At 34.5% G+C, this 13,466-nt stretch overlaps 2 protein-coding genes and 1 long non-coding RNA gene across 3 annotated transcripts; 2 read left to right on the top strand and 1 right to left on the bottom strand.

Annotated features, from left to right (window-relative positions):
- The first annotated feature begins 661 nt into the window (after nt 1-661).
- Nucleotides 662-4,581, top strand: LOC114176333 (hydroxymethylglutaryl-CoA synthase-like). The gene is made up of 12 exons (XM_028061343.1): nt 662-800; nt 1,402-1,508; nt 2,101-2,233; nt 2,376-2,519; nt 2,714-2,872; nt 3,032-3,105; nt 3,200-3,275; nt 3,367-3,422; nt 3,503-3,590; nt 3,744-3,884; nt 3,979-4,128; nt 4,237-4,581. The coding sequence occupies exons 1-12, from the start codon at nt 738-740 to the stop codon at nt 4,426-4,428; spliced, it is 1,383 nt and encodes a 460-aa protein (XP_027917144.1). The 5' UTR covers nt 662-737; the 3' UTR covers nt 4,429-4,581.
- A 528-nt stretch (nt 4,582-5,109) lies between these two features.
- LOC114176457 lies at nt 5,110-6,967 on the bottom strand. The gene is made up of 3 exons (XR_003603003.1): nt 6,875-6,967; nt 6,695-6,765; nt 5,110-5,317 (listed from the first exon to the last, which is right to left on the bottom strand). It is a non-coding gene; the product is annotated as an uncharacterized LOC114176457 (long non-coding RNA).
- A 4,842-nt stretch (nt 6,968-11,809) lies between these two features.
- LOC114176240 (transcription factor TCP9-like) lies at nt 11,810-13,263 on the top strand. The gene has a single exon (XM_028061209.1). It carries the CDS (start codon nt 12,003-12,005, stop codon nt 13,080-13,082), a length of 1,080 nt encoding a protein of 359 aa, XP_027917010.1. The 5' UTR covers nt 11,810-12,002; the 3' UTR covers nt 13,083-13,263.
- The last annotated feature ends 203 nt before the right edge of the window (nt 13,264-13,466 follow it).

Raw genomic sequence — 13,466 nt, 5'->3', positions numbered from 1 at the left:
TGCGGATATCCATAGATATGAAAAAAATAGACGGATATCCGCACAATAGATACCCGACGGCTATGGGTACGGGTACAAGACAAATATTTATCCAGCGGGTAGAATACGGAGGAGCTACTACCCGTACCCTACCTGTCCTGCCCTGTTGACATCCTACTAAACATATTTAATCCTACTTTCAATTAAAAATATTCTCACCTAGCATAGCATAATGGAAATAATTTTTGATAAAACATAGAAAAAAAGATTTTAAAAAATAAACTGAAACACAAAAAGTTTGAGTTTTTTTCAAATGAATAGTAAAAATGACTTGTTTTATTTTATAAGTAAAATACTATTATTACAATGTAAAGGAGAAGGAGAAAAAAACATTTAGAATGTGGTTATATGTTGGAACATGTGTATAGAACTCCATCACTAACGGGTCCAAGGAGTGTTGGTTCTTTCTTAGGAGTTGTGAGGTTCTCGCGGAGGAATGGCAAGACCGGTAATTAGAGGGAAATGCAAGGGTGATATTATTGAAGCAAAACAGCCAAGTCTACATTTGTTGGGACCTAACTTCCTCTCTCTTACCTTCAAAGTTTCCGACGTAAGACACAACACGACAAAACCACTTCGTTGCTGCTAGCTGCTTACTTTTACTTCTTCCACCTGTATATAAATATATTTGCACGTAAGCCTCTTCATCCAACCCAACCCTCTCTTTCTCTCTTTTTCTCGGAACGCTACTAACTGCCATGGCAAAGAATGTGGGGATTCTCGCTATTGACATCTACTTCCCTTCTACTTGTATTCAACAGGTGAACGCATCTATATTTCAATCCACTCTCCTTTTCATCTTAATTTCACTTCTTTTTTTGCATAATCCCATGATTTACACACAACCCACCACTCGCGACTTTCGTTTATGACGGTTAACCAAGTATAAGGAAACTGTCAAAGAAGTTCAGTACACAAATTTTGTTTACCGATTTCTTCTCATGATTGAACCTTGAACATGATGATTATAGTTGTTAGTAGTTGTCAGTAGCCAATTGCACAGGGGCCTCAAAAAAGTGTTATGCGCTTTTCTTATCACTATTGAAAAGGACTAGGCCTTGCGGAGCCATGCTTTCTAGTTTTCATATATTGTGCTCTGTGACTCACATAACTTAACTCTGTTTTTTATGTGGGAAAATTCGTGGGATCACTGCATCCTAATCAAAATTATGGCGTGTTTGGTTCTCCATTTTTGTCGACAGCAGAAGGGAAGGGAAAGAACAGGACTTGTTGTTGTGGATTATTATGGCTTATACGATACGCATCCATTTGTTTTGTTATCTCGCTGATGTAAATTAAAGTTATCCACACTTTTTTTTTTGTTTCCTTTATCGTAATGTTTTCAGTTCTTCACTTGTGCAGGAAGTGCTTGAGGCTCATGATGGTGCCAGTAAAGGGAAATATACCATTGGACTTGGTCAAGATTGCATGGCGTTTTGTACAGAAGTAGAAGATGTCATTTCGATGAGGTTTCTGCTTTGGATTTTATAATATTTATAGTTTATATTCAGTCTATAGTATAGATATTATATGCTTACTTTGTTTGGACTTCCCGTTGTATATAGTCACTATTGCAGCTTTCTAAGCAAGAGATTTAATTTGAGGAGCGACACTAAAAACATGTATAACAATAATGACATGAAGAAACAGTCCTTTTCTTTTCCTTTTTCCTTTTTCCTTTTTTTTTCTCAATATTATTTTTTTTCTGTTTGCAAGAATGAATGTCATATGATAGGAAAAGTTTTATCATTTGCATAAACTTTTTCCAATAATTCCAGACGGTTATGTAGAAGTTTAATTCATGAATTCATATTATGTCGGTGATCAACTGAATACATAAAGTAGACATAAACATAAGTGCATAGTTGGGAAGCCATCGCATACCCGTGTCCTCTTTCTGCCTCTGCTTGCATCTTATGTTTATATGTGTGTGTTGCATAGGGTATTGTTTCTCAGAGTTCTGTAAATGGTGAAGTAAAGTAACTTGATATTGCTCTGTTTGATTTAGCGTTAAATGTTAAATAGGACTTTGTTGTTGAAGACTAACTCTGGCATTTTCAGTTTGACAGTAGTTTCTTCCCTTCTGGAGAAGTATAAGATAGACCCTAAACAAATTGGTCGGCTGGAAGTAGGTAGTGAGACTGTGATTGACAAAAGCAAATCCATCAAAACTTTCCTAATGCAGATCTTTGAGGTATGCTTTCGGTTTCGAACTGCATGGATAGATTATTCTCTTTGTTAATGTAAATTGACTTTCTTCACCACATAAACGTAGTTTAAAAACTCTTACTGATATAAATACATAAAATACTCATTTACTTGTGTGAAATACGCAGAAATATGGAAATAGCGATATCGAGGGTGTTGATTCAACAAATGCATGCTATGGAGGAACTGCTGCTTTGTTCAATTGTGTGAATTGGGTGGAGAGCAGCTCATGGGATGGGCGATATGGACTTGTTGTTTGCACAGACAGCGCTGTAAGATCACTTCCACAGTCATGGTCTTTGGACTAAATATTTAGTAACAGTGAACATGTTTCCCATTCCCTCTTAAATGTGCTATTTTAAGAACTAGAAGTTATGAACTCAGATGCATATCCTATATTCTGTTGTACCATGATGTCAATTTAGTCTCAACTCAAGCATGTGTGACTGGTGAGTTCCTTTATCAGGTATATGCTGAAGGACCTGCTCGGCCTAGTGGTGGAGCTGGCGCTGTTGCCATGCTAATTGGTCCTGATGCTCCCATTGCTTTTGAAACCAAATTGAGAGGAAGTCATATGGCTCATGCGTATGACTTTTACAAGCCAAATCTTGCCAGTGAATATCCAGTAAGCTGTTCAGTATATTTTCACTTTTGTATCAGACAACTTAGGACTAAGGGATTTAATGTTTGAGAAAGTGCTACGTGGGATGACATTTGACTGTGTCCATTCTCTTACTTGAGTTTTGACTAACTACAATAGATCCACGTGATTTATGTTTTATAGGTTGTTGATGGAAAGCTTTCTCAAACTTGTTACCTTATGGCCCTTGATTCTTGCTATAATCTCTTAAGTCACAAGTAAGCTTCTACTGTTAATATAGTTTTTTTCTGAAATTTGGTTTTGTAAATTGTAAATTTAAGCCAAGGACATTATAACATTGCTCTTCTGCAGATATGAGAAACTGGTGGGAAAACAATTTTCTATTTCTGACGCTGAATACTTTGTATTTCATTCTCCATATAACAAGGTATGGATGGCTACAAGGCTCTCACTCAATGATGCCTACATGTGCATTTTTTTGTGCTTATATATCTATTTAATACTTGGAGTTATTGCAGCTTGTACAGAAAAGTTTTGCTCGTTTGGTGTTCAATGACTTCTTGAAAAATCCCAGGTTCTTTTCATCTCTGGAAACCTTTTCAATTTCAAATTTTTCATGTATTGGTAGTGTGTAAAAGTTGGTTATGATTACAGTTCTGTGGATGCGATTGGCAAAGAAAAGCTGGAACCTTTTGCAACATTATCTGGTGATGAGAGCTATCAAAGTCGGGATCTGGAAAAGGTCTGAGAGCTCTAAGTATAGTTTGGGAAGCAAAATAATTTTCTTGTGTTTCTTTTTGTCAGTCATTTTTCTTTTGGGTTGGAGGGCAAAGATATTAAGAAAATGGAGAATTTGAAAGTTTTGGTAATGGTGTAAAGTATTCTTGATTTACAGGCATCCCAGCAAGTTGCAAAGCCGCAATTCGATGCAAAGGTGCAACCAACCACCTTGATACCAAAGCAAGTTGGCAACATGTACACCGCATCTCTTTATGCAGCTTTTATTTCACTTATTCACAACAAGCATAGCACATTGGTGAATGTTCTAAACACTACCTTAGTTAAATGTAAGTATCTTCTCAGCAAAGGTTCGTGCCTTCTGATTAAGATCTACATTTTACAATTTGCAGGACAGTAAGAGGGTGATATTGTTCTCATATGGAAGTGGCTTAACTTCCACAATGTTCTCCTTGCAACTACGTGAAGGTCAATTTCCATTTAACTTGTCAAACATTGTCAAAGTGATGGATGTTGCTGGAAAATTGAAGTCAAGGCATGAGGTATTTATCACATAAAGAAAGAATTTGATTTTAAATAACATAATCGATTAACTAGTTCCTAAGTTGATAAAAATACACCGTTTTGTGAAAAATTGTCTTTTTATGCAGTTTTCGCCGGAGAAATTTGTTGAAACCATGAAGCTAATGGAACGGAGGTACGGTGCGAAGGAGTTTGTAACAAGCAAGGACACAAGCCTTTTATCTGCAGGCACATTCTATCTCACTGAAGTTGACTCCATGTATAGGAGATTCTATGCTAAGAAAAGTAGTGAAAATGATTTGATGAGCAATGGTCACTGATGTTTACTTAGAGGATGTGTAATACCTAGAAGCCATTAAGTCAACTGTGTGTAGCATTTAGAGGTTATTATTGTTTACACTATAGGCTTTTTTAGGAACACTAATTATGACTAGAGTAGCAGTATATTGATTTGTCAAGTATGTTACTTTAAATAGGGGGTATAATATATTAAATTACTTTTTTAAAAGGGTAATGTTATCACTTGAAAATTGTTGAGAGAAAACAGTATAGTAATCTTGTTTTACCTTTAATAATATTTCAAAATTATAATACAAAATATATAATAAAAAAACTGATGTAAAAAATCATAAAAAATTAAAAGATAGTGGAACAATGAAAAAGAGACTAATATATATAGGAGAAGTGATTATGAAAGGTTTAAAAAAGTATTTAATTAGATCTTAATGACGTATAATCATAGTTTCTTTTATTACATCATAATTTTAATATATTATTTTATTTTATTCTTATATAATAAACAAAATCACATAAAATAAAAAATAATAAACGTATATGTTTTTATTTATAAAAATATTATAAAACAACATAGTAATATATATATATATATATATATATATATATATATATATATATATATATATTTTGTAACGCCCCATTTAATTATTACGCGAAATTAAAAGAAACGTCACACAAAATAGTATTGTAGCGTAGTCCTGGGCTCCTAAACACAATCCCTACAACCTGGGCACACCACGATGCCAACGGAAACCAAGTACAAGTCTAGCAAAAGAGAAAAGAGTAGCAAGGCGTAAAACAATACATGGGCCATAGCCCTAACGAAAACCATGAAGAAAATAAAAAGATCCAGCCCCGATGGCTAAGCAGCGGAATCGCCATTTCCTTGCTAACCACGAGAACCTCGCCCATCTGCTCCCATCAATCAAATTGATGATCATTGCAAGAAAGAAGAACCACATACAAGACAACCACACAACAACAGGGTAAGTTAGAGCCAACAACATTTTTATCATACAGTCAAATATATATTTTCACCATTCAATATCCATACAACATCCAAGCATGTTATGACTTTCCAATCAATACACTATGACTCGACTCGACTCATCCGGATACGTATAACTTGGTCGGATTCAGCAGATGCCCACACTTGTGGTGGATACCTCTGCTCACTCTCGAGCTGCTCACCCTCGAGCTATGTGTTACAAGTGTTACAATGAATCAATTTTCCCTCACCACAAGGTTAGCCCTTAATGAATTTCAGGCCTCCTGCTACTCTCACCACAGGAGTCAGTCCGCTCTAGGTGAGACTAACTGACTCCTCAGAGTGTCAGGATGCAACCTTACCTTGAATCCTTACCTAGTTATACAGATGGGGCACCACCATGGACACCCACTAACAGGGGCCATGGAATTACGTCCCAACCACTGAAGCGCGACCCTGAAAGTCTCACCTAAAGACTCCAAGGAATTATGCACTGACACAGATCAACCATATTCACACAGCCAAAGAATATTCACCATGCATAGATAAACATTAATCGTACCAACCTTTAAAGCCAATGCCTTTCATGTTCCAGGACCAAACCATTTCAACTTATCATAAACCATCCATGCATAAAGGATTTCCATCTCATCTCATTATCATGCCTCTTTGATACCAACCATTTCATGCTCATTTCATGCCAAGGGTTCACTCAAGTTTGTCATTCATAAATCATACACTCTCTCACACATTCACAATACACCCCACATGCCATTATACGATAGTCCCACCAATTGCACACCAAACACAAAAGAGTAGAGAAGTAAACACCCAACTAGCACGCACCCTCGCCCAAACTGGTCGCTCAGGCCAAGGGGTCTCGCTAAGGCGAGAAGGGCTCTCGCTCAAGTGAGTTCCCCTTCGCTTAGGCGAGAATTCGATAACGTTGGCAGAAGCTAAAACACCAGCTCGCTTAGGCGAGCTCACCTCGCCTGGGCGAGGCGGTGTCTCGCTCAAAACTCAAGGCCACCCGCCTGGGCGACCGCTCGCGCAGAAGGTTTGGGCGAACCTCCGCCAGACTCGCTTAGGCAAGTCCGACTCGCCTGGGCGAGATTACCAGGTCTCGCCCTAAACTCGCTTGCAACAGATATATTTCCTAAACCCACCAATCATACAAGGTATCCCAATCACCACAAACAACGATTTATTCATACCAACATCCAACAAGCTCAACAATAGATCAAAGACAACTCAAAAACAAATCAGAGACAACTCAAACTCGAAACCCTAACTTCCCGTACCTGGAGGAAGGGTTAACAGAAGCCTTGGCGGCACGATAACGAGCACTGCTGCCCTGGGAGTGGCTAAAGAGCTTAAAACAGTGGATAAACGGAACAAAGGGCCAGATTATTATGAAACCCTAACTGTCAAAGACGAAGAAGGCCGATAGAAACCACACAACCTAAAAAGAAAGTACTTACGTGGCGTAGGAACAACTTAAGCGAACTTGAAACGGTAAGGAGGCAAACCCTAGCAGAAGTGCGGTTGCAACTCTTTAGAATCAGGAACAGTTTCTGAAAATGAGAGAAATGTTAGGTTTAGGGCAGACTTAGGGACCTTATCTGTTGGGCCAGCCCTTAGACCCACTTATAAGGACAGCCCCTTTACTTTAGGACAAAAAAGAAATCAAAAGGTTTTTAATAGGCCATATATATATATATATATATATAATAAACGTATATAATTTTAAATGTATTAAAATGTTAATAATTTCATCATTTTATTATTATAATTCAAATTTAACTAGATTTAATATGAATAATAAAGTCAATTTACATATTAAGTAACTACTGAGGAAAGGAATTCGTACTTATGATTTTCTTTCTATACGGAATTAAAATCATTTTAATGAGATGAAACATTTATGTTAACCTATGGTCATGTTCAATAAATAGTTAATATTTTTATCAATGAAATTCTATATTTTCTTCAAATTTTACCAATTGTAAGATATAAGCGGTAAAGAATAATATACGCGTTTCCTTTTACAAAAATAATATAAGAATTAAAAATCAATGATTCTTTTTATTGGTTTTGTTTTCAAAATATGAAATGAAATCTCTCTCATCTTATACCCAATCAAATATTAAAACAATGAAATGTCGTGTTTGGCTATTTTATTTTAATATGGACAATGGTAGATATATAATAGATATATAAAATATATTGTACGAAAGAATTTGTTGTTGTATTCGATTGATATACTCTGTATATAGAACTAAATATCAAATATAAAGGATTTACGATATTTCAGTCTTAATATAAAATAGTAATTAATTTTTAAAACTGAAACATATTTTTAAAATTAGAATATTTTCTTAAAACTTATTTAAATAAAAAAATATTAAGTAATATTTTCAACATTCCTCCTCATTTAATATCGTTTATTTGAATTGTATATCTTAAAATTTGATTCTCGATCTTTTGGTGTTTATAAGTTTTGTTTTTCTCTTTCTTCCATGTAGTCACATCTTTTAATTTGACATTCTTCTTTGTATTTCTTTTTTTATAAGCATCATCTTCTGTTTCAATTCAATTGTGAATTTCATGGTAGTGACATTGATTTTTGATGAATATTAGAATGTGAACCTTCATCTACTTTCTTCACTTGGACATCAAATTTCTTCAAGAGAAGTTCATCTTCTTTTGATTTTGATCCTTCTTTTATACTCTCTTCATTTGTAACCAATTCTTCCTCCATCAAATTCAACCCAAATCTTTTGTCTTTCATATGTACTTTGAATACTTCTATGTTGTTAGCATTTTTTATCATACAAAGTTTGTTTTCAAAGGAGACCTTATAACATTTCTCTAATATTTAAACAATACTTAAAATTAGTATGTTGTTGGGATGTTTTTAGGACTTTTGGAAATACGAGAGATATAAGATATATGAGATATATTGTATGAAGGAACTTATTGTTGTATTTTGATTGATATACCTCATATATAGAACAAAACGTAACTGAATATCAAATATAAAGTATTTACAATATCTCAATCTTAATATAAAATAATAACTAATTTCTAAAACTGAAATATTTCCTAAAAAATAATTTAAATAAAAAATATTAAGTAATCTTTTTAACAGTACTTTAATACCATAATTTTTGTTACACCCATTCGAGACTATCCATTGTTATCTTTTACTTTCTTTCTCTTTTAGAATTATAAAAGTTAACTTTTGTGAAGACCATTTTATCCTTATAAAATTTATCAAATTTTTTAAATGGTGTCAAAGTTTTATTCATTTTAATTGTCAAAGTTTTCAATGTTGAAAATTTGTAAAGTTTATTCTTATCATATATTGACTTAATTTTTTTTTTAATTAAAGAATAATGATTATGACTAGAATGTATGAATATAAGTTTCCTTTTCCTTATAATAATAGCTGTCAAAATGGATGTAAGCTCGCGAGCCAATCCGGCCCACCACAAGTTCAGGCCAGGTTAGATTGAAATTTTTTTACAAATTTTAATATGGGTTAATTTTTATCCGGTCCACCTAGAACTAGGCTCACCTGGGTTGAACCCGTGGTGAGTTAGGTTGGCTCACCAACCCGTAAATAAATGATCACACAAGTGTTTTTTTATCATATTGGGCTTTGCATTTTAGTCAGGTTAGGTTGTCTTCTTAGCCAAGACATTGACAATTTGTGTTTTTGTGATTTTTGTTTTTATTTGGACTTTAACATCCTTTTGGATTGTATTTGGATTTTATTAAAGTTTATTTAGATTTTAACCATAATTATAATTTAGTTTCTTTTAAATTGAAGAAAAAAATTGTATTTTTTTTTTAAATTAGGTGAGCCAGTGAGCCAACCCGTTTAACCCACCAACTTGTGGTGAGTCGAACCAGGTTCAAATTTCTTTAGCTCACTAATAAATGAGCCGGATTGGTTTAACTCACTAAGTGATCAACTCGTGATGAGTGAGATCAGATTGGACCGGATTACCCATTTTAAATCTCTATTTTTAAGTATTCAAAATTATGAACAAATATATCTTAAAATATTATCTAATAATTCATCTTTATAATGCTTAGAAAGCATACAATTAATTACTTAAACTCTTTAATTATATTATTGACATAAATATTATTAACGACATCAGTAATAAGTATAAAACATAAAAAAAAAAACTAAAATTCATAAATGAAAAAAATATTTGAATAACTAAACAAATTACTTAAATTTAAAAAACTAAAAATACATTTCACCATTTTATATTATTCAACAAGTAAAACGTTATACAAAAAGTTAAAAATAATGTAATATAAACAAAAGTTTCACAGTGTTCTCCTTTTAAGCGAAAAAAAAAAAAACCGAAAATATAATCGTAAACCTGGTGTTTTGAGATTAAATTTTATAGTTCTCTGATGGTCTGTGTGTGATGCAGCATAAATTAATGGTGCCTACCAATGAAAAGCGTTAATTAGGACAGAAACTTTGGAGGTCCCTCTCACATCATCTTTGTTGCCTGATTGGTCTTAAAAGGAGATCACCCTTCTTGGTGTGGATGAGAATTGGTGGATCACATGGACCAGCTCGTGACACGTGTCACTCCGTGCTTCCTTCACAGGTTTGATGAAATTACAATAGATAAGTTTCCCACTTGGAGATTTATACTTATACGTAGTCCCCACCCAGTCCCTCAAAATTCCATATTAATACTCCTAAACCTTATTATCCTATGCAACTAACTACCCTTTCCATATAATGATAAATACAATACAATGGATTCTTATCAAATTTACACGTAACAACAACTTCCCATCAACACACAATTTCATCACCACCAAAAATATTATCTTTTCATTTCACATTTTCTCATGTCCTTATACAACCATCTTAACATATACAAAGGTACAAAATAAGTAATTAAGATTTAATTTATCTCAGGGTATCAAAAGGTATATATATATATATATATTATATTGTGTGAAATATTTTTTTTTATAAAATAACAAATTTAATTAACTTTTTTAAGTATGTAGTAAATTTATGTATTTTTAATTTGAGTGTTTTTTATTTAATTTTTTTATAAATTGAGTGACGTAATATAATATTGTTCATCATAAAAAAATGTGAGATTTTGAGTTAATAAAAATAATATTAATATTTTTCTAAAATTACATTTAATATAAAATAATAAGTAACTTAATTTATCACCAAATGATAATTTTTGTGACATCATTGACGAAATATTTATTATTTTTAATAAAAAATTAATCATTAATATAATTCTATAGCAATTATAAAATGTTACATTTCTTATCACAGAAAAATAATGAATAAAATAATAATCCTATCATCTTATAATTGAACCGAAAAATATAAGATTTTTTAGTAATTACGAAATAAAACTTAATAAATTTTGAATTAAAAATATCCAAAATTATTTTACACTTAAAATTTAATTTAATTTAAATAATAGTCAGTGAAATTAATCTCCAAAAATCAAATACTTTGCAGAAAGAAATTACTTTACAAGTATGGTACAGAAATTACACAATTTATTCATAAACTTTATCATGAGAACGTGCAATTACAATTTAAGTTAACGACCTTTGCATATCAGATTCTGTTTTATTTGATTGATTGCTTCGTACAAAACATATGTGTGATATTTTATAGAAATTATTATTAAGTAATTTTTTATTTAATAACAATATTAAAGACCATTTGAATGATAACTGTATATACTATTTAGACATAAGACAATATTTGGTTTTAGTTTCAAAAAGTATATAACATGTTTCTCCTATATTAGAAAATATATGAGCTGAGATTTTTGAGTTTTTTTTTCTATTTTATGGAAAAACATCTTTTTATCTCTTATTTATAAAAATAAAAACAATCTATGATATAATTTGTAAATAAAAATCTAAACTAGACAGTTCACTTTTAAAAGTCTAAAAGTAGATGTCAATCTATTTCTGCGAATTAAAATTATATCTTGTTCAATAATTAAAACATTATTAGAGAGGTAACAAAATATTATAAATTTAAAGTTAATTTATTCATATAGAATAAAGATATCATAGAGAAAAAGATGATAAACCGCAATCTTATCTAGCATTTGGTGTATAAATAAATAGTAAATTAAATAATAATAATATATTATGATATAAGTTATACTTAAATAACAGTTTTTTATTAAAGTTAGTTATGAATTTTTTTTATTTATATTTTTTTGAAGCTATAAAAATTTAAGTAAATTATGTAAAATTAGATTTATTGAAAAATTTATCCAATGTTATTAAGGATATGTAAGTCTTATGTAGAGGATAAGATAACATGGAAGAGATGTTAGTGTTGGGAGAGGAAATATCTTGAACTTTTTATCCGTGTATTTAATTAATGATTATTTATATGATATTCCATTTGTTGTAGTGCATTTTGGTGTTTTAGCCACCACACCTAAAAAAATTCTCACAAACTCCTTCCTTGAAATTCACTGAAGCCAAACCAACAAAAAAAAATTGTAAACTTTTATATCTCAGCTTCCAAATCTCTCTGGCGTAATCTTCCAATTCAGACTCAGTGAAATGGCGTCCAATCAGGAGGAGCGGGACATGGATCAAGACCAAGATCAAGACGGAGGAACAACGGACCTCAGCACCAGCGACGCGGACGCAGACAAAGGCTCATCCCAAGCCACCAACCTCAATGGACTTCCCCAACACTTCCAAGACCACGCCATAGGCTTCCAAGTTCTGCCGCTCAAAAACGAGCCAACGGATTCAGACCCTGACCCGGATCCCAACGCGCCCAAACCTTCTCCGCCGCTGCCGATGCACCTTCCGCTCAAATCGCCTAGGCGCTCTTCCACCAAGGACCGCCACACCAAAGTCGAAGGCCGGGGCCGCAGGATCCGAATACCCGCCACCTGCGCTGCCCGTATCTTCCAACTCACCCGAGAGCTGGGCCACAAATCCGACGGCGAAACCGTCCGGTGGCTCCTCGAACACTCCGAGCAGGCCATCATAGAAGCCACCGGCACAGGCACGGTACCGGCCATAGCGGTCTCTGTCGGCGGCGCGCTCAAAATCCCAACGACCTCGAGCGCCAACCAAAACAAGGGCGAAGAAGGCGCGTCTAACAAGAAACGGAAACGCCCTTCCAACAGCGAGTTCGTGGACATAAACGATACCGTTTCGCAGACGTCCGGTTTGGCCCCGGTTCAAGTACCCCAAGGACTGGTCCCGGTCTGGGCCGTAAGTAACCCCAACATGGTGGTCCCCGCCAACACTTTCTGGATGATCCCGCAGGCCGCGACCACCAGCAACCCCTTGGGCGGAGTTACGGGCCCCACCAGCTACCAGCCTCAGATATGGGCCTTATCTCCCTCGATGTTCAACGTGGCGGCCAGGCCCATATCGCCTCTGGTGACGACAACGAATATTCCAGAAGCTTGGTCCGTCATGAGGGCCTGCAGTAACGGTTCTAACTCGGCAGCGGTGAGTACGAGCACGTTGGGGGCTAAGTCGGCTACCAATTCCAGCATGGCCCCTAGTGTTCCTTCCAGCGCCACCAAGACTCAGACGTTGAGGGATTTTTCCCTCCAAATTTACGACAAGCAAGAGTTGCAGTTCTTGGGCCGCTCTGGCCCAAACGCCAACCCATGAGAAACACGTTAATCCACCATTAGGAACTTTTTTGTTTTCTTCCTCTTCTTCTTGGCTTTGTTTAGAGTTTCTCTTTAATGGAATAAATGTGAACATGTGCAAATAATGGAGAGTGAGTAGTGTTTGTTGGTGATGTTGTTGCAGTTTTAACTGGTAGTGATGATTGCCATGTTTGCGTTCCGTATGATTGCATTATATATGGAAGAATATTTATGGATGTTCTGGGAAGGGAATGGAAGAGAAGGGAGTGGGAGAGAAAGAGGATGCGAGTGGAAAGTGTGACACGTGTGAGGAGGGGGGACTGAGGGAGTGAGGGGGTGGCCCACCTAGTAATGGAGATGTCAGGCTAGGAGGATTCCCCCAATAAATGTTTTTCACATTCTA

The sequence above is a fragment of the Vigna unguiculata genome, chromosome 3 (assembly GCF_004118075.2).
Source record: "Vigna unguiculata cultivar IT97K-499-35 chromosome 3, ASM411807v1, whole genome shotgun sequence".
NCBI lineage: Eukaryota > Viridiplantae > Streptophyta > Magnoliopsida > Fabales > Fabaceae > Vigna > Vigna unguiculata.
This window is presented reverse-complemented; position numbering and strand designations above follow the sequence as displayed.

Coding starts and splice junctions, on each gene's coding strand:
- LOC114176333 (XM_028061343.1), top strand. CDS start 738: ATGGCAAAGAATGTGGGGATTCTCGCTATTGACATCTACTTCCCTTCT. Junction 3,423..3,502: donor GACTTCTTGAAAAATCCCAG/GTTCTTTTCATC, acceptor TTATGATTACAG/TTCTGTGGATGCGATTGGCA. Junction 3,885..3,978: donor ACAACAAGCATAGCACATTG/GTGAATGTTCTA, acceptor TACAATTTGCAG/GACAGTAAGAGGGTGATATT.
- LOC114176240 (XM_028061209.1), top strand. CDS start 12,003: ATGGCGTCCAATCAGGAGGAGCGGGACATGGATCAAGACCAAGATCAA.